Source organism: Amphiura filiformis, chromosome 12 (genome assembly GCF_039555335.1).
Source record: "Amphiura filiformis chromosome 12, Afil_fr2py, whole genome shotgun sequence".
NCBI lineage: Eukaryota > Metazoa > Echinodermata > Ophiuroidea > Amphilepidida > Amphiuridae > Amphiura > Amphiura filiformis.
In genome coordinates this window covers 17,419,258-17,438,545 of record NC_092639.1, presented here as the reverse complement: position 1 = coordinate 17,438,545, position 19,288 = coordinate 17,419,258, and the positions used below count along the sequence as shown (strand labels likewise).

Below are 19,288 nucleotides of genomic sequence, written 5' to 3'. Positions count from 1 at the left end.
AGTGTTGTAGGCACGACCCAAGTGCAATATATCCATGGTCAAGTGTAATTATCGTGACGGATGCATTATAATCAAAAATGATTAGAAACTAATCAAATTTGATTAGACTGCCGTATCGATAGGTGACTTACTAGAATCTAATCAAAATGATACGGAGAGTCTAATCAAATATTTGATGAGGGAACTAATCATTTTTTACAAGTTATCTAATCAAAATGATTAGATAACTATTCAAATTTGATTTGATCCTTATCAAAATAATACGTAATATATCAAAAATGAATAGTTTACTAGTTGCAGTTGATTAGAATCCATTCAATTTATTTGAATCTATTTGACTAGAATCTGGTTAAAATTCTAGTCATGTTAATTTGGGGAAATGCGTCATCTCTTGTCCGCTTCACGCTAAGAGAGGAACACTATACGACTCAACACTGTGGTGTTAAATAGCCATCGAGTGTATTTGATAGCATGGTGACACGTATTACAGAAATTATCTATAAAATTACGGTCTTAAAAGAGGATGGCAGAAAATTATAATGTATTTGCTTGAAAATATAAAATCTATGGTGTTAAATAGCGTTTGCCCTGTGTTCTTCACCCGTGGTTTTGTTTCCTATTATTTCAACTGAGATTCTAACGTACTTTCAAAACATAATGAACACAAAAATACAGATGCTAGATTAATATATCAATAAAAGTGGATTTCTTACTAGTGCCTATGTCCCCACCGTACTGTACAAATGTGTAATGGCGGCCGACCAAGACCCCGGATACAGCAGCGTGCGTACTTTTGACCAATGAAATCCCTCATTATCGTTGACGTCATTTTGATGAGTGTGTCGATTCAAAGTTTTCTGCGATGTTGATACTAAATCGCATCAAACGATATGATTCGATTTAAAAATGATAAGGGATCTATTCAAATTGATGAGTTTCTATTTAAAAAAAAATGAATAGACTTTCTATTCAAAAAAATGAATAGGCTGTCATTAGAGTGTAGTACGAAATTGATTATCCATCATATGCTTCGAGTGCATCAGTTATAATAATATATTATTAATAATTATAGTTCATCATTTACGTTGTAAATATGTCTTAGAATGCTTGTTACCGACCTGATTTGCCTCAACTTTGTTTTGAATCTGAAAGTGTCTACCTTGCTTTTTATAACAATGCCTCAATATCATTTTTTCTACAAAATCAATAATAATTAATTTACAAAATCAATTAAATACATGCCATCTCTCAAGCTTCACTATTAAAAAAAAAAGAGAAATTTAATTTCCAAATGATTGTATCACTGAGTTATTAGAATGAATAGTACTGCTGCTAAGCTGAATCATTGTGCAGTTTGTGATAAAAGCACGAGATTGTCCACATATGAAGTACATGGTCAAAAGTTTATTTTAATAAAATGCTCCGATCTTGTCGACAGAGTTACAGAGTTATTTTACAAAAACCCAATTTGTGGGTAAAAACGGCATTTTGGTTGTACAGGGGTAAAAATTTCAACTTGCTCCAATTTCCTCAACATTTTTCGTTTAGCTGACAGGAATCATAAAAAGAATACTTTTGCCTATCTACTGTGTTAACCTACTGAGATAGAGATTTAAAATGTCAAAGGCCATTGGCTGGCCATAAAGCCCTGTTGATTGTCGATTTCCATTGTAAGTAAGAAGTATTAAAAGAGAACATTTTAGATGGCAATTACTAATACCGTTCCTTGATTCGCATGTCAAAACAATTTACAACCAATTTCACCTAAATCGGAGCCAGTTGAAATTCGTACCCATATATTACCGAAATGTGCCGTTTTTACTCAAAATGTTGTTTTTGTAGAATAACCATGTAACGATAAGTCGTAGATAGCACAAACTATACATTTTTGAAATCCTTGTGATCAGACAACTAATATGATGTATCTGTCGATAAGATTTGAATATTTTCAATTTGTTTACCCCTAAGTGACCCTTCGTGACCTTTAGCGGGCACTATGGGTCAAATCTAAAATGCCTCTACATCAACTTTGGACCATTTACTTCATTTGTGGAAACTCTCATACTTTATCACGAAGTGCACAATGGTAGTAAATTTTGGAGCGTAGCTTAACTAGAAGGGAAATAGCTCCACCCTAATTCTACTGAAGTACCGCGTAAGAACACAGTGGCGTAAGAATAAGGCTATATGTCATCTGGGAGCTTACAAATGTGTGCATGCCTTTTTGATATTTAGATTACATTATAAGTTTTATTTTGTTGTTGTTTTATTCCATGTAATTTTGCATTGTTTTTATAGAAATTTTATTTGTTTTAGGCCTAATGTATTTGTACCAATTTTATGCGCAAACTCCTTTGCAACATAGTCTTGCATAGACTTGCAATGCCAACCAGGTTTCCGCAACAATGAGGGGTATGTTTTGTTCTTAAAAGGAAGGAAGGAAGCACTAAAAGACCGGATTTTTTTAATTCTACAATTTTTCAACAAGAAAGTTCCGATTTGTGCATTTTCCAAATTGTTAGTATTTTAAAATTTTACAAATAAAAAATTTAAATTGTCACCTTTGGATGTGCCCTTTCTTGCTTCATTTTAACCATAAATTAACACACAAATATCGTTGATACATAACTAAGTGCTAAAAATAGAGATGGTTAAAGGAACACCCCGGCAATCACAACATTTTGCCTTATACCGTAGAAACCCGTCTATAAGGAACAGAAGCGACTGTGATGATAGCATATTTCACGCTAGCGCCCTCCACAATATTATATCATTATGGAATTTGAGCAAATCATTTACCGACACAAGCAGGTATACAATGTATTATTTTATCTTTATTTCGCATCTCACGAGCATAGCTCACTTGGCAAGGCATAAGACTTTGGTTCTTTAGATCGGAAGATGGTGAGTTCGAGCCTCATCACGGTCACACAAACTTTTATAAACAAAATATTGTTCAAACTTTTCATTTATATTTTCTTGCATTTTCTAAAGACTCCTTTCGTGATCATTTTTTTTTCATATTTAGTTTAATTTATTCTATTGTTTTTCTTTTATTGTTTCTTTTCTTTGTCTTTTTTTTCTTGTTTAATTTTATTTTTTCTTTGATTCATATAATATTGACAGGATAAGGAGAGGAGGGATCTAAAGACTCATTCAGTGATTTGCTCATCCGGACGATCGTATTATTCATCTAAATTCACCTTTGTCATTGTCATAGATGTGGTAACATAGCCTGCTAGTGGTTCAGCAGAAAACCGTGTGACACATAATATACATTTGGCTACATTTTATTATACGATAAATACGAATTTATTAAACATGGTAACAAATATTCTCTAGCAGATCGGTTATACGATGGAACTGGTAGGCATAGGCCTATTATAAATTCGGGATATTAAATATCTTCCTGACGAGACAGATCTGCGCATGTGGTCAAAGACGATTCCTTACTAGCCACAGACCGTCCGCTGGAATTAGTTGAATCGCTATGGCTGTTGGTCGGACCTCTCATCTCTCCACATCGATTGTGACCTATCCCCGACATTGCCCTTATGAACTCACATCCTCCTGTTTTATTCCAATACCCTGGCGAAGTTACGTAATAATCGGATTAACTACCATAGCAATAGGTGAAAACAATTTTTGAATATACCGCGTTATACACTGATACGTTCAGGCGGTACCTCTTCATTGAACCATATCATGCTGCACCTGTAAGATCTTTGAAAAGACCAGTATTGTATTCAATCTATGATTGCAGACACACACAGTACAGGTGATGAGTGTAACCTGCTTGTAGCGCAGCGCGATATGTTCAAAATTGTTTTCACCTATTGCTATGGTAATTAATCCGATTAATTACGCAACTTCACCAGCGTATAATGGCCGAATAAATTCTGACCATCACTTGGCTTGTTGGATTCGTCTATACTACAATTCGCTGTCGAAGTGACGTAATAATCGCAATAACTACCATCAAGCAGATTGCACTAATCACCCGCGTATGTCACCAAACATAGATTGAATACCACTCTTTTCATAAATACTAATCTTACATGGCGAGTGATTAGCATTTCTTTGACAACTATGGTTTAATGCATAGGTGCCACGTGAACGATGAAGTGCAGGGCTATATATTCGAAATTGTATTCATCAATTGCTATGGTAGTTAATCCGATTAATTACGTCACATCGACAGCGAATAGCCTATAGTATGGGTTCAAGTGGAACAAAAAATAGTGTATGTCCCCGGGGTATGTCCATTGCTAGCTATGGTAATTAATCATGTTAGTGTTTACATCACTACTTCGGTGAAGACATGAGAAGTGTGCCTTCTCTACCAACGCCTGTGATATAACAGGTGCAAGCGAAACAAAATTGAATGACCAGAATAGTTTCCTTTGTCAGATGAATTGATTGAAGTTTTTGAAGACACTCTATTCTTGATGGGACAAAAGATTCAAATATGGAATAATTATTATTCCTCATCTATTTTTTTTTATTGAAAAAACTGCAATTGTGGCAACAGAACAATATTTATTTTGATTTCATTTCAAGTAGAAACAAAATCGTGCTTAAGCCAAAAACGCACCCTACCTCAAGAATTGGGATGGCACAAAGGTGCAACATAGGTTTTTATTTTAATTACGAGGACAGACAAGTAGTTACAACACATCTGTCTAACCGTGGGTTTCGCTATTATTTAGAATAAATGCTTTTACTAGTTTCTATAAAACCACAAAATTACTAAAAAAAAACTATAAAAAAACAAAAAAACAAACAAAAAAAACGCACCTAAAATTAAAAGTAGAAAGGTAGATTTGAAGAAAGATAAAAAGAACATGTCAAAAAGTTAAAATTAAACGAGAATGGAAAAACGGAACCGGTGCCCGGACCATGCTCTCTTCAGCATGTCTTCAGTTCCAAAGTCTGACGCTCTATCAATTGAGCTATACGATCCTGATATACGAAACAGTCGTTATTATGTCAATACAATTGATTGGTGTTACAACATACTTAGATGGAATGCATAGCCACCCAGTGCCAGTATATATTTGCTCAAACTCCAAATACAACAAGCAACCAATTTTATTGAGGGCGTTTCTTGGGTATATCCTTGTAGACGGGGTTTTACGGTATGTTGCAAAAACAATTGTCAAGCACGAAGCACATGGTTTTATTTAAAATAAACCCATATGGACCATACAAAACAGCCGGCTCTCAACACACGATATTCAAAATTACCGCGCCGATATTGTCTAGGGCAATGACGTCATGGTTATTTGTGCTCAATTGATTGTCGTCAGCCTTCTTTGTATTACTGACAAGTAATTGCCACAGGTAATTTCGGTGTCCGAGAAATTTGAATATTGCATGGTGAGAGACAGCTGTTTTTATTTGTTTTTAAGGTCAATAAGGTCAATATGAGTTTGTTGTAAATAAAACCATGAGATTCGTGCTTGATAGTTATTTTTCTAACATAAGGCATAATGTTGTGATTGCCGGAGACTTCCTTTCGCAGGTGATATTGCCGTAACCGCCTACTACAGGATGCAGACTGGCGTTATGTGGCGGATAACGATAACTTTTATTTGACCCATTTTATGATCATAATGATACGGCAGTATTGAACCTTGGAAGATGAGATGTTACTTTAATGTAATTTGTTTTTTGTTTCTCATATCGTGATTTCGTAAAAATGAATTAGTAGGCCTATAAATAGTTTACACCGCAATAGACCGCTACTTGTAACGACCGGAAGAGTAGGAGGAATGTTTTTACAACTGCGCGAATGAGTTGTCAAATCATTTCCTGAATAGGCCATACTGATAGATAATGCTTCTGCAAACCTCAGTAAGTCTACAGTGTATCGAAACTACTAAAAAATCCAGTCGGTCAAATATCCCTGCAACGGCAGTCTCACGTCCACACGCACATACACCAGCATATTTTATAGCTTTTTATGAGAATAAATCGGTGTCAATGGAGTCATCAACAAATGAGACGAAGACGCCATGGAAGAAAAAAATTAGGATCTTATTTCGTGCTTTGTTTGTACGACTGTTGTTCATGCTACACACACTGACATGCACATGGCAGGTCGTTGATATGAAGCGGGATGATGGTGATTATAATCTTTATTGGTTCCTCCTATTGACGCAAGTGTTACTTGTTTGTGAAACTGTAGTGACGCTTACACTCCGCAAGAATGGAGAATGGGATTGGTAAGTCTAGATCGTAACCATTTCAATAACATTTCTGTTTCCACTTATCTTCTGTTTCTGTATGTAAAAACATTTGTTACATGCTACCAAGAAAAGAGCGTAAAGTCGCAAGTTGGTAGTTTCGAGACGCCCTGGCTACAATGTTGGTGTTGTTTGTTTCACACGCATCTGTTCAACTCAGTAGTATATCTGTATGTCCTTTGTGAATGAGGGCACAATGGGCTATTCATAAAGGACATACTACTAGCTTGTACAGGTGCGCTGCAAACAAAGAACACCAACTTAGTTAACCAGGATGTCTTGAAACTACCATCTTGCGACTTTACACTCATTTCGTGGTAGCAGGTCACATTTTACCTTACAAACATAATAAATTCAAACTCAGTTACACTGGTTTTGTGGCCACTGTATAATATTCGCTGTACTTCTGAAAGACCAAAAATTGAGACCATTTATACCATAAACAAACTGTCAGCATGGTCAGTGAATAAGTGTATTAATTTGCATTGCGTTTTTTTTCGGGCTGTTCAATGTAAATTAAATAGCAGGAACTTCTAAGCATTGCACTCAACGACGACTGTCCTAAAAATATGAAATTGTTTCGGTTAAATTTCGGTTAGTAATTTATTAAATTTATGTTTTACGCGCAAAAATGTTTGAACATTTGCGTAATTTAAAATTAAGGCTTATTGCAGTTGATTCCCAGAGTTGATTGTCAGTTGAAAATCAATGAAGACCTGTCAAGGTGACATATTATAACAGACATAGTTTTGTTATGTGGGAAGTTAGGTCAGCGTTGTCCTTGTATGCTTCCTGATACCTAAACTGTGAAACTAGTGCATGAGATGACATGATAATTCTTTTATACGGTATAACGCACACGTACCTTGGTAGTACATCTTTATATATTTTTTAGAACGGCTGGTAAAACTTTACTCAACCCTGGGTGGCATATGAACAACCCTTTTGTTGGGTGATATTAATATTTTAACTTATTTTTTATTAAACTTTCATATCATTTCTAAGCGGAAGGGAACATTCTGGGTCTTGACAAAAACCAATCACAGATGCAGTATTTTCCACTAGTCATCAGCTAGAAGCTCACATAACTCGTATGATGCTATGCACTCAACCGTGTAGTGTAAATACAGACTGTGTAGAGACAAGGCATTGCTAGGCTAACTTTGCTTTAACATATCTGTGTGCTCAGGTGTGTCGAGGTGAAAACTGTGCATAGATGCGTTTATAAGAGAATCGTTTTGTAGCCAGACCTTTCGATATGACCCAAGAATAAGCTAAAATGTTATATTACCCAACAAAAGAGTAATATTTTACCCAACGAAAGGGTTGTTCATATCCGGGTAAAGTTTTACCTAACTGTTCTTACAGTGTAGGTCTATACTGCACATTCATAACCTCGTTAATAAACGCGATGCGTGCGATCCAATCATATTTTATTATTGTGAAAACGCGAACGCAAATCGAGGTCATTAATATCTCACAATTGACCGCAAAATGCGTAATTGTTCCAATGTCGCACACAATTGACTTCTGCTACCATATTTGCACAGATTCTGATACGCACTTTTGTTATTGGTCGTTTTGTTTAGCCTGATCGATTTTGGGAAAGGGAAGATGTAAAAATTGTTTATTTTTACAAACTTTTGAGGAAAATTTTGTGTTATTTTGTAAAGTTAAAAGATCAAAGTGACGGTTATGAATGAGGTTAATAACTTTGCATCGGTTATATGTCGGGCATTGTGAAAAATCTAAACATTTTGCTTTGGACCTCGGAATATCCCTCGGGGCTACGCCCCTCGGGATATTCCTCGGTTCCAAAGGCAAAATGTTTAGATTTTTCACAATGCCCTCCAAATAACCGATGCGCAGTTATTAACCTCATTCATAACCGTCACTTTGATCTTTTAACTTTACAAAATAACACAAAATTTTCCTCAAAAGCTATTCTCTAAATAGAAAATGATATCATAACATTATAAAGGGCATTCGCTAAGTTCAGACCGTATAGTTAACCTTTTTCCACAAATAAGGTCCCAAAAATATTGTTGTGTTGCCCTCAAGTGGGAAAATGGGAAAGTTGGGCCGGACGGTCGGATTTTGTTTTTTTAAACCTTCAGTTTTTAAAAATCCCCCTCAAATATTGAATAATGCTTCTTTAAATTAGGGGACATTTGTCAATTTAGACTTCTGGATACCTGTTAGACATCAATTAAAGACTAGTCTTTCAATAAAATATTAATTTCAAGTGAAAAACATTGATTTTTTGACCAAATCTGTAAAAATCATCATTAAAAAAAAGAAATTGCGACCCTGACTTTAGGGTCGGACGGTTGAGGGCAACACAACAAAATTTTTTTTGGCCTAAGGATTAAACAGATACTATCACATTCATCACCGAATCCAGGGGCTGTCAGTATGTAATGAGAGTCGGTATACTGACCGACCCTCGTAGTACACCTGGTAACATGGGTAACTAAGATAATACATGGGGTTATGAGTGAACATTCAAATGTAATGTGATGCGCGGTATGAAACAAAAGAAGATATTCCTGAAAAAAATTGGTGTCAGTTCCAATTTACAATGTAATTCATGAAATAGATGCATTTGTAGGATTGTAGAAATTAAACTTGGTTAAATTTTATGATTGCCAAATCCATAAAATACTCACTAGTTTTAGATTTTCGCCATCTCGGCTGATGGCTTCTTCAGAAATGACCATTGGGATCCACTTTTCCCGCGGTTTTGGCCGCTGCTTCCGGTGATTTTCTCATCTCTCGGAGGCTTGGTTCTTATAAGTGGATCGTATACATGGTCTAGAGAGTAGCTGCCGATGTCCGTTTTGTCCCCCGCCTTCTAATCCAAATCGCTTCTCTGATGAGTCTTGTTTGTTGGTCCCCGTCTTTTTCAAGTAGCTTAGGCTCCTTCCAATTGATGACATGGTTCTCAATTGCAATGTGGTCGGTTATGGCAGATTTGTTTAATTCCGAAGTTGATACTGTTCTATTTTTTCTGGTGTATTTTCTGTTTGCGACTTTTTCCGCATCTTTCTGGTACTCTTTTAGTCTAACTCCGAAAGGACGACCTGTCTCACCAATGTACGACTTGTCGCACCCTTTGCAGCCTATCTCGTAGACCACCCCATTAGTCTTGATGGTATCCACTTTGTCCTTTGGGTGTACGTGTACTAAAAGTCTTTTGAGTGTGTTGTGTGGTTTCATGGCTACTGATATTTTGTGCTTGCGAAATATTCTCTGCAGTTTTTCTGATAACCCTTCCACATATGGAATTACCACCATGCCTTTCGTTTCAGTCTCCTGTGTGGTGTTCTTATGTTCTCCTTTGCTCTTTTCCAACTCCGCTTTACCTTCTACCTGTTGTTTTGCCTTGTCGAATGCCCACTTTGGATATCCACAATTGGTGACTGCCTTTTCGATTCTACTTTCTTCTTCCTTCTTATCTTCGTCCTCCGTCACGATGGAATGCATTCTGTCAAGTAATGTTCTGATGACGCCTATTTTTTGATGAAGTGGGTGTTGTGAATCGAAATTCAAATACTGGTCGGTATGTGTTTTCTTTCTGTATACCAGAAGCTTAACTGTTCCATCTTCCTTTCTCACAATCAGTGTGTCCAGGAACGGGATCTTGCCATCGCACTCTTCCTCATAGGTAAACTTGATGTTTCCTGTCGTGTCTACCGTGTTTAGGTGCTCAGTTAGTTGTTCTGTAGTGTCTTTCTTTATAATTTCCAAGACATCATCGACGTAACGACGCCATAGCCGGGGTTTACATTCTAACGGTGCAGTGGCGATGGCCTTCTTCTCCAACCACTCCATGAAAAGGTTTGCGATTATCGCACTGACCGGACTTCCCATTGCTGCGCCGAATCTTTGTCGGTAGATCACCCCTCTGAATGTGAAGTAGGTAGTAGTCAAGATGAACTCTAGTAAGCCCATAATGTCGCTGGCTGTTAGATTAGTCCTATTTGATAATGTTGTGTCCTCTTCTAGTCTCTCTCTGATGATTTCCATTATCTCCTGAAGTGGTGTGTTGGTAAATAAGGCGACCACGTCGTGGCTATTAAAAATCTCACCCTCTTCCACGAGAACGCCAGACAACTCCTCTGCGAGGTGCTTTGAGTTGATGACATGATGTTCTGATTTACCCATGATAGGAGACAAAATTTCCGCCAACGCTTTTGAGGTCTGATATCCAATACTGCCCATGTAGTCCACTATAGGGCGGATGGGGTTACCCTCCTTGTGGATCTTAGTAGTACAATACAGCCTGGGTATTGTTTCCGAAGTAGGATACAAAAGTCTGTATTGGTTTTCCTCAATCTTCTTTTCGCTTTTCAGTTTTTGGAGCAAACCTAGAAGTTTCCTCTTATAAACTGGTGTGGGATCTTTTTTCAATTTCTCGTACGTACGTTCATCACTCAACATGGTGTTAACTTTCTTTTCATACTCAGATGCTGACTGTACCACAGTACATTTGCCTCCCATTCGGCTCCCATAATGAGCAAGCTTTTTGATTTTTATTACTCTCTGAGAGCAACTTTCTCATCTTTACTAATGTTGGGTTTTGGTAAATTGGCTGTTTTTAACGTACCTGCAACCTCCATGCGAAGATTCTGGGCTTCTTCCATACTTAATTTGGTACATGCTGTTTCACACGCGACGATGAAATCATCATGTGGAATATGGTCTACCGCTACAGCAAATCCCAATCCTCGAGACAACAACTTTTGTTGTGGTTCGGTAAGGTCTTGATCGGATATGTTTTTCACCCATTTTTCTCTCCACTTTTTCAGTTGCGTGCCTTTTCTGCTCGGTGGATTATATTTTTGGCCTTTTCCGTGTTGATCGGACATCTCAACTTTAAACTTGACGGCGTTATCTCTTTGTCTTTACACCGGTGGGTAAACGTCAGATGTTGTTGGTAGCGGACTAGTTTACGGTCGGTACTCTCTAGATCACGTATACTTTTCACTGCGTGTTGACCGTAACAACTTCTCAACTCATGAAATAGATGCATTTGTAGGATTGTAGAAATTAAAACTTGGTTAAATTTTATGATTGCCAAATCCATAAAATACTCACTAGTTTTAGACTTTCGCCATCTCGGCTGATGGCTTCTTCAGAAATGACCATTGGGATCCACTTTTACCGCGGTTTTGGCCGCTGCTTCCGGTGATTTTCTCATCTCTCGGAGGCTTGGTTCTTATAAGTGGATCGTATACATGGCCATAACCGACCACATTGCAATTGAGAACCATGTCATCAATTGGCAGGAGCCTAAGCTACTTGAAAAGACGGGAACCAACAAACAAGACTCATCAGAGAAGCGATTTGGATTAGAAGGCGGGGGGACAAAACAGTCAACAGGGACATCGGTAGCTACTCTCTAGACCATTTATTCAATTGTCCCAGAAATTGAAGGATTTTGACCTATGTATTTGTTTGTCTGTTTACCCCTGGGTCGCTGAAACAAAGAATTATATTAATTAAATCACCTAATTTATAATTAATAAAGGACAAAGAAAGATAAAAGCAAAAGTATGCTTCATTTAGTTAAACAATAGTAACATCCCTGTTGTGTACAAAAATATAACTCTATACGACAATGCAAATCAGGATCAATTCATGGACTAAGTGCACAGGGAAATGTTGAGTATGTAAATTAAATGGAACAGCCAAAAATGCCAATGGGCATGCGCGTATTTTTTTGGGGGGGGTGGGCCTTTGGGGGCGCCAGCCCCCCGGGGTCAAAGTAAGGGGGGGGAAGGAGAAGGGGCGGCAAAAAACGAAGGGGCGGCAAAAGGAATGAGTAAATAAAAAAGGGCGAATAAAATTGATAAAGCATAAAATTCTTTGAAAAAATTGTACTTTTAGGGCGCTTGCTCTTCACTTTTTCAAACGACCGAGAAAAAAATTGGGTCAACCTTTTCGGGCTGTTGAGGTAGGGGCGGCAAAATTTTTCTTCAGCCCCCGGGGTTGGGGCGGCCACGGTACGCCACTGAATGGGTATGTAATTTAACTAGAACAGCCTTAAATTGATATCGATATTAATATTGACGTCACAGATTCGATTTGTCACGTGATCGTCAAACCTGTAGGAGAAGGTGTCAGTTCTGCAAGAACTGACACAAAAACTGAGTAGTGTCTTCTGCAATATTGCATAGAGGGTATGTGACAGTGATGTGATGGTACGAATTTTATCCTGGTTTGCCTTGTTGGTATCAACTTAAAATACTTTCAAATCGTAAGAAACATGCACGAATGTCAATCCAATCTCGCAAATATTGATGTCATGTTATTTGCATATTTATGAATATTAATGAGCTTATAGTTGCATATTTCTGCTGATATATTGCTTTAATATTAGAGAAAATAACATGAAAAGTGATTTCATCATCGGGTAAAGCCACAACTAACTTTCGGGTCTAATTCCAATCGACCGAGTTGATTATCAAATCATTCCGAAATCTAATAATTTATAAGTGCTTACTAATACTTTAAAATGAATATTCATTCTTAGCTAATACTATTTTATGATTTTCTACAATTACAGGTTTAGTCCATGTATGTTCTTATACCTGGTGGGTGTAGTACCATGCATATGGCTTCTGGAGCTAGAATTATTGGCTGAACGTCAGGCCGTGATGATAACTAACTCTGGCATGATGGGTAATAATGTAACATGTGGCTTTGGGAAGAACAACATGACAGAATCATTGTTTGGATTCGGAACCTCAGTAAGTCATTCGAAATATTCGACCATCTCTTAAATGGCTTCGACTATATTTATAAATACGTATCTATGACGCACGTGACCACCTCCGCGCTGCCATAACAGGATGACCGTTTTTGCCGGAAGCCCTAACACTAACCCGTTCCGGCAAATACGGTCACCTCTCTACTGACCGCCTGTACATTTGAATGCCAAGGCGGTAAACAACGCAAAATGGTCTATTTTAATCAACTTTGTGATTATATTGTAAACGTTTCCGTTGATAAATATTTTCCAAATGTTGTCTTTGATAAAATATTACAAATTCGGAATCCCCACATGTGTAATAGTTTTGCTATTCAAGTATTTATTTAGTTCCTATCCTTTTCAATGGCATGATGATTTGGTCACGCTTGCTGGTCTTGGTAATGGTATGTCGTGCCCATGGGTCACGTGCGTATTTATAAATATAGTCGAAGGTAGCTGTACAGTATGCACAATAAATAAGGTTGGTCCCACCAGTTTTCGAACATAACAGCTCGTAACCCCACAGCAAAAGGAGGGTAATTCGACAATTGAGGTATAATGCGTGCAAGAATAATTAATTTATCAGTGACGGCAAATGATGCAGAAATGTATGTGATGTACTTTTGTGTGTACAAATCAATGGAGCGAAAGGTGTAATAGTTGAATTTGTAGCCTTGTAAAAAACCACATTTTGAATTGTTACGAGTCGTACTTGACTCAATCAAGGCCAAAATCACCTTTTACCCGAACTCACACGAATGCACAACACAAATACACTGTTTGATTAAGCTAACAAAATCTAAGTCTTTAATTGAAAGCAAGTTATGATTGGTACAATATATGATAACAAATGCACATACACATTACACAATAATCAAATATAATCACTCTTTAACTATTTAGTACTTAGCCAGCATTCTTCTTCTTGGTGATCATAAAGAGTTCTTGCAATGTTCTGGACGGCTGATGTATATATCCTTAATCACTTGTCCTGCGAAAATCAGCGAAGTCCATTGTTCACTTGCATTGATAAATATCCTTGCGAATAAAATCCTCACACAAATATGGCGTTTCTTTCTCCAAACCGTTATCTCCTTGCGCTGCTTTCTCTAAACTTTTAAGGAGTTAAAACTCCTTGCGCTGCTTTCTCCAAACTTAACTCCTTGCGCTGCTTTCTCCAAACTTAACTCCTTACGCTACTTTCTCCAAATTTAACTCCTTTCACTGCTTTCTCCAAAACTAGTGCTATTTCCACCTTTCACACAATATCTCCAGGAAGCAGGACTGCGATGCAGTTGTCCCCACTTATATTGACAGTTGCGTTGAATCAAAAACCATAGATCATCACATTTAGATAATCTATGCATAAACCAGACTTCAGCAAGTCGACTAGATCTTCTCCGACAACACTGGCAGACGATTTTTTTTTTTTTTTTGTTTTTGGTTGATTTGTATGGCGCTTTCAACTACTGAGGTTATTTGCGCCAGTACACACTCCTTTGTCAAGTTGCACCTGTATAACTCCATTCAGTCACAATACGTAGTTTTCTGCTTCGCTGCATCTTATTTATATCTATCCTCTTCAAGCCTAGCTCGTTGATATCTCCTGCTGTATCTGCTCGTACACTAATATCCATATTGTTCCTCTGTCTGTGTGGTAAAAACCAAACGGTGTCTCTTCAGAGCCACACCAGGCTGAGTCAGCCGAGGAAGGGCTAAAACGTGGTCAAATTACTTTGCATGATCCTACGCTAGCTTGACTTCCTCGCATCCAAGCCTGTTCCCCAGAGCCCAAGTTAGCGTTATCCATCCGACACCACGTGGAGGTTTGGGTTGAGTTGCCCGCGAGCAAATACTTTGCCAGCTCTACGGGCCTTGTCGGACTATCCTGGCAGACAGTAGTACATTAACTACAAAATATACTTCTGGTTTGCAATTTCCTTTCTTTGAAGGAATTGGACTGTAAGCGTATTAGCTAGCTAGCCCAGATCAACACTATATCAACTGTGAATAATTGTGTTTACATATATTATATATCAAGCACTGGGAAATCCCAAGTATTAATAGCCAAATGTGATCTTGGGAATTCCTAAGCCTTAATTATAACATTAACCTTTCTCATTACATCACTTCCTTAGGGGAATTCCATGACATCATTTTCACTTAACAATCTCAGGGACTTTCCAATTGTGCAACACACTGAAAAGGGGAATTCCCAGCTACCCATTCAATTTGTTTTTGATCAAGTTGATGCAAGAAAGTGGAATCTCTAAAATGTCTCATCAAATAGATTCTAATTGTAAACAAAGATAAATCATCCAATTAAATTACTCAGGGTACATCACAGAATTTATAAATATGCTGAGCTTGCATAATATTATTAATACCCTTTATATAAGACGAAACATTGACAGTAGATCGGTGATGCCGAAGACATTTGCCATAGCTGTTTATGTTATGCCAGATATGTACGTCTATTTATTTTTCATTGGACTACTCCATTTAAACTCCACACTACTCCTGTGGAAGATTTTGGAAATATCTTCCACAGGGGAACCATGAATTTCAAATGGAATGAACACATTAGTAGCTCCATTTGAAACTCACCCTCCCTCAGTGGAAGATTTAGGTTGTATCTTTCTCAGAGGGTATATGGAATTCAAATGGAACTGCCTAATGTGTTCATTCCCATCGAAATTCATGCTTTGTGGAAACATTTTGGAAATATCTTCCACAGGGGGAGTATGAACACTTTAGCAGCTCCATTTGAAAATCACCCTCCCTCAGTGGACAATTTAGGTTGAATCTTCTCTCAGAGGGTGTATGATATTCAAATGGAACTGCCTAATGTGTTCATTCCATTCGAAATTCATGCTCCCCCTGTGGGAGATATTTTCAAAATCGTCCTATGGGGTAGTGTGGATTTTAAATGGAATAGCCCAATTATTTGCTATCTTGTTCTTTCATTTTTAATTACAGATAAGGATAGAAACGAATGTACTAAACGCTTGGCGTTCATCTATACTTCAACAATCATTTCTAATCCTCATTATCATTGGTCGATGGTTGCTACCACGTGGTACATTACGTCACCATGAATTATCCAACCTTTTATTGTTCTTTCATTTTTAATTACAGATAAGGATAGAAACGAATGTACTAAACGCTTGGCGTTCATCTACACTTCAACAACCATTTCTAATCCTCATTATCATTGGTCGATGGTTGCTACCACGTGGTACATTACGTCACCATGAATTATCCAACCTTTTATTGTTCTTTCATTTTTAATTACAGATAAGGATAGAAACGAATGTACTAAACGCTTGGCGTTCATCTACACTTCAACAATCATTTCTAATCCTCATTATCATTGGTCGATGGTTGCTACCACGTGGTACATTACGTCACCATGAATTATCCAACCTTTTATTGTTCTTTCATTTTTAATTACAGATAAGGATAGAAACGAATGTACTAAACGCTTGGCGTTCATCTGCACTTCAACAATCATTTCTAATCCTCATTATCATTGGTCGATGGTTGCTACCACGTGGTACATTACGTCACCATGAATTATCCAACCTTTTATTGGTCCATATCGGCATGGCAGCGGACATCTTGGAATTCATTATAGACAACTTGGAAGTAGACGAAATACGTTGTGACAAAACTTTTATAATAGTAATATTGGCAATCTGGACATGGAGTCTCATGCAATTCCCATTTCATTCTTTCTCAAAAGAAATAGATGAAATAGCTGTTGATTTGGAACCAGAAAAGAGAATCGGAAAGAAGAAGAAAACATGGTTTATGCGATGCGTCAGAAGCCCAGATGTATGGGGTAGCATTTGTACTTGTGTAATGCAAGATGGTCCTTTTCTTCTTGCAAGAATTTATTGTAGCGTACGTTATGGATTGGCACATCAATCTCAAGTTTTCTTTATGGCTAAAAATATCCTAGTATTACTGTTGCAATTTTACCGTCTATGGGCGCTTTTAAACACGTGGGAAGACGCCAAGGGGAAAGTCTTAGAGCGCAAACTCAAAAGCTTACGCAAACGTTTAACAGTAAGAAAATCCAATAGAAATTTTGTTGTTACGATGGCAAATTCCAGAAGTGGTAGAACTTTAGAACGGGATAATACATTCAAGACTTTTGACAGTTTCCTCGGGAGTTTTGGATCGTCAACTAATCATGTGCGAAGTAGGAATTTGGAAGTTCCTGAAATCGTTATTGATGAAACGTTATAGCTATAAGTCAGTTAAACTTCGAGTATAATTCAAAACATTGAACAAGAAATTTGAATTTCACTGTTTTTTTCTTTTTTAAAAATCTATTTCTTTATTTATATAAATAGAGAAATAGGTTTTTTTTTTAAAGTGTAATTTAAAAAAATATAATAACATGTCATGTGGACGGTATCATTAATATTTTGATATCAAAACAGGAAAGAAATAATGGAAAAGTAGTCGCATCGTTTTTACTTGAATGCCTGCATTACACAGTTAAATTTGGTGCTAGGTGCATGGTTAACCCAGTGGGGTGTTGGGTAGTACTTAAATCATCCTCTGAACTAGAACCTAGGTCAGTATGCACAAAACAAGTTAGACCAGACATCTGGTCTAATCATGGAGATTATTGACCTATATTGACTTTACGACTTTAAGAGCAGAAGACAATTCTTTCGTTCGCCCTCTAATCTTCTATTCCATTTCCATTCCTTGTATATATGTTTTCTTCATCAAGTAGAGGTTTCATTGGTATGTACTTCTAAAATTAGTCCTTATGACAAACCGGGGTGTGCTCTGTGTAGAAAATGGGAGAGCGAGTTGGCGCAACGGTAGTTCCCTCGCCTTGCACCACTGAGGTCCCGGGTTCAAGCCCCGGCCGTGCCCAAGGACTGTCCATGCTCGCTCTCACATATTTTCCCCGGGATCTCCGGTTTCCTCCTGCTTTCAAAAAATCGGTGATTAGTTGTTTGGTTATCAAAAACGTCCACCCAATGGAACTTGGGGAGCTGCATAGAAATTTGGTGGATGTTACAATCACAAGTGCGGGTAGGTCTGCGCCAGGTTCGGCTGCAACTGGCCTAGATGATGTGATCTGATTGTGATGATTCACCATGGCAGCAATATTACAGCGCTTTGAATCCTTTAAGATCTAGGTGAAAAAAAGGCGCTATATAAATCCGAAATTTATCATTTATAATTTATAAAATGACAAATCGTCAGCCTGCTACGCTAATTGTCATTTTTTGTTATTTTGAGAACAAAGTACAAAATATGGTTCAAGCATGCATTTAAATATATTTATTCACTAATTTTTCACAGGAACATATGATAATGATACCAGGGGCGGGTCCAGGAATTTTCAATACAGGGGGCGCCGAGCCATCGCTGCTGCCGCAGCGGCTCGGCGCCCACACAGTCAGGCGCCGCTAGGGGGCGCGCGCCGGGTGCGCCCCCTCTAAATCCGCCCTAATAAAAGGGAACAGTCCGAAATAATTAGGGTAATTACGTAACTTATGCATGCTTGAACTACATTTTGTTCTTTGCTCTCAAAATTACAACAACAAAAAGACTTAGGCAATTAGCGTAGCAGGCTGACGAAATGTGACATTTTTATACACAAAATGTCGTCATTGAAACACATGAACTAGAACCTAATGTCCGTATGCACAAAACAAGTTAGACCAGGTCTAACTTTAGACCTGGTCTAATCAAGGAGATTAGTCTCACGGGAGGGTTCCACCTTTTGGTATTTACAGGCCATATTTTATATTATTGTAGATCTTGTTAAGAGCAAATACATGTAGCTTAATATTAGATGGCTGCAGTTCAACTTCTTTTGGACTTTGCTAGGAGTAAAGGAGGAAAAGAAAAGAGTAAAAGGATCCCTCTCTAATACTAACCTCCATGGTTAGACCAGGTCTAACGTTAGACCTTGTCTTACTTGTTTTGTGCATACGGTCCTGTGTTATCTTGTAAACTATTAGTTGTTAGCCGTTATGAAAGAAACACAATGCTCTTAATAAAATATGACACTACAGAACATCAGGCTGCCATACCCTATCACCCCCCGTGGGTCTTCCTGGTTGAACGTATACATACAACAGTGTTGATGAGTGGTAATGAAACTCTCTGTGCGATATAAATCTCTACATAAAACGGATTCCCACATACTGGGAGGGAATCCTACACCATACAACTTCACTACTTAAGACTGTATAAATGCCAAAGTATTCAGATACAGGTGATAAAATGGCAATGGCCATGGTCC

At 37.7% G+C, this 19,288-nt stretch overlaps 1 protein-coding gene across 1 annotated transcript; it reads left to right on the top strand.

Moving 5' to 3' along the window:
* The first annotated feature begins 5,828 nt into the window (after positions 1-5,828).
* On the top strand, positions 5,829-18,172 carry LOC140165882 (transmembrane protein 26-like). The gene is made up of 3 exons (XM_072189225.1): positions 5,829-6,227; positions 12,820-13,003; positions 16,462-18,172. The coding sequence occupies exons 1-3, from the start codon at positions 5,839-5,841 to the stop codon at positions 17,257-17,259; spliced, it is 1,371 nt and encodes a 456-aa protein (XP_072045326.1). The 5' UTR covers positions 5,829-5,838; the 3' UTR covers positions 17,260-18,172.
* Positions 18,173-19,288: the final 1,116 nt, after the last annotated feature.

Coding starts and splice junctions, on each gene's coding strand:
- LOC140165882 (XM_072189225.1), top strand. CDS start 5,839: ATGCTTCTGCAAACCTCAGTAAGTCTACAGTGTATCGAAACTACTAAA. Junction 6,228..12,819: donor AAGAATGGAGAATGGGATTG/GTAAGTCTAGAT, acceptor CTACAATTACAG/GTTTAGTCCATGTATGTTCT. Junction 13,004..16,461: donor TGTTTGGATTCGGAACCTCA/GTAAGTCATTCG, acceptor TTTTAATTACAG/ATAAGGATAGAAACGAATGT.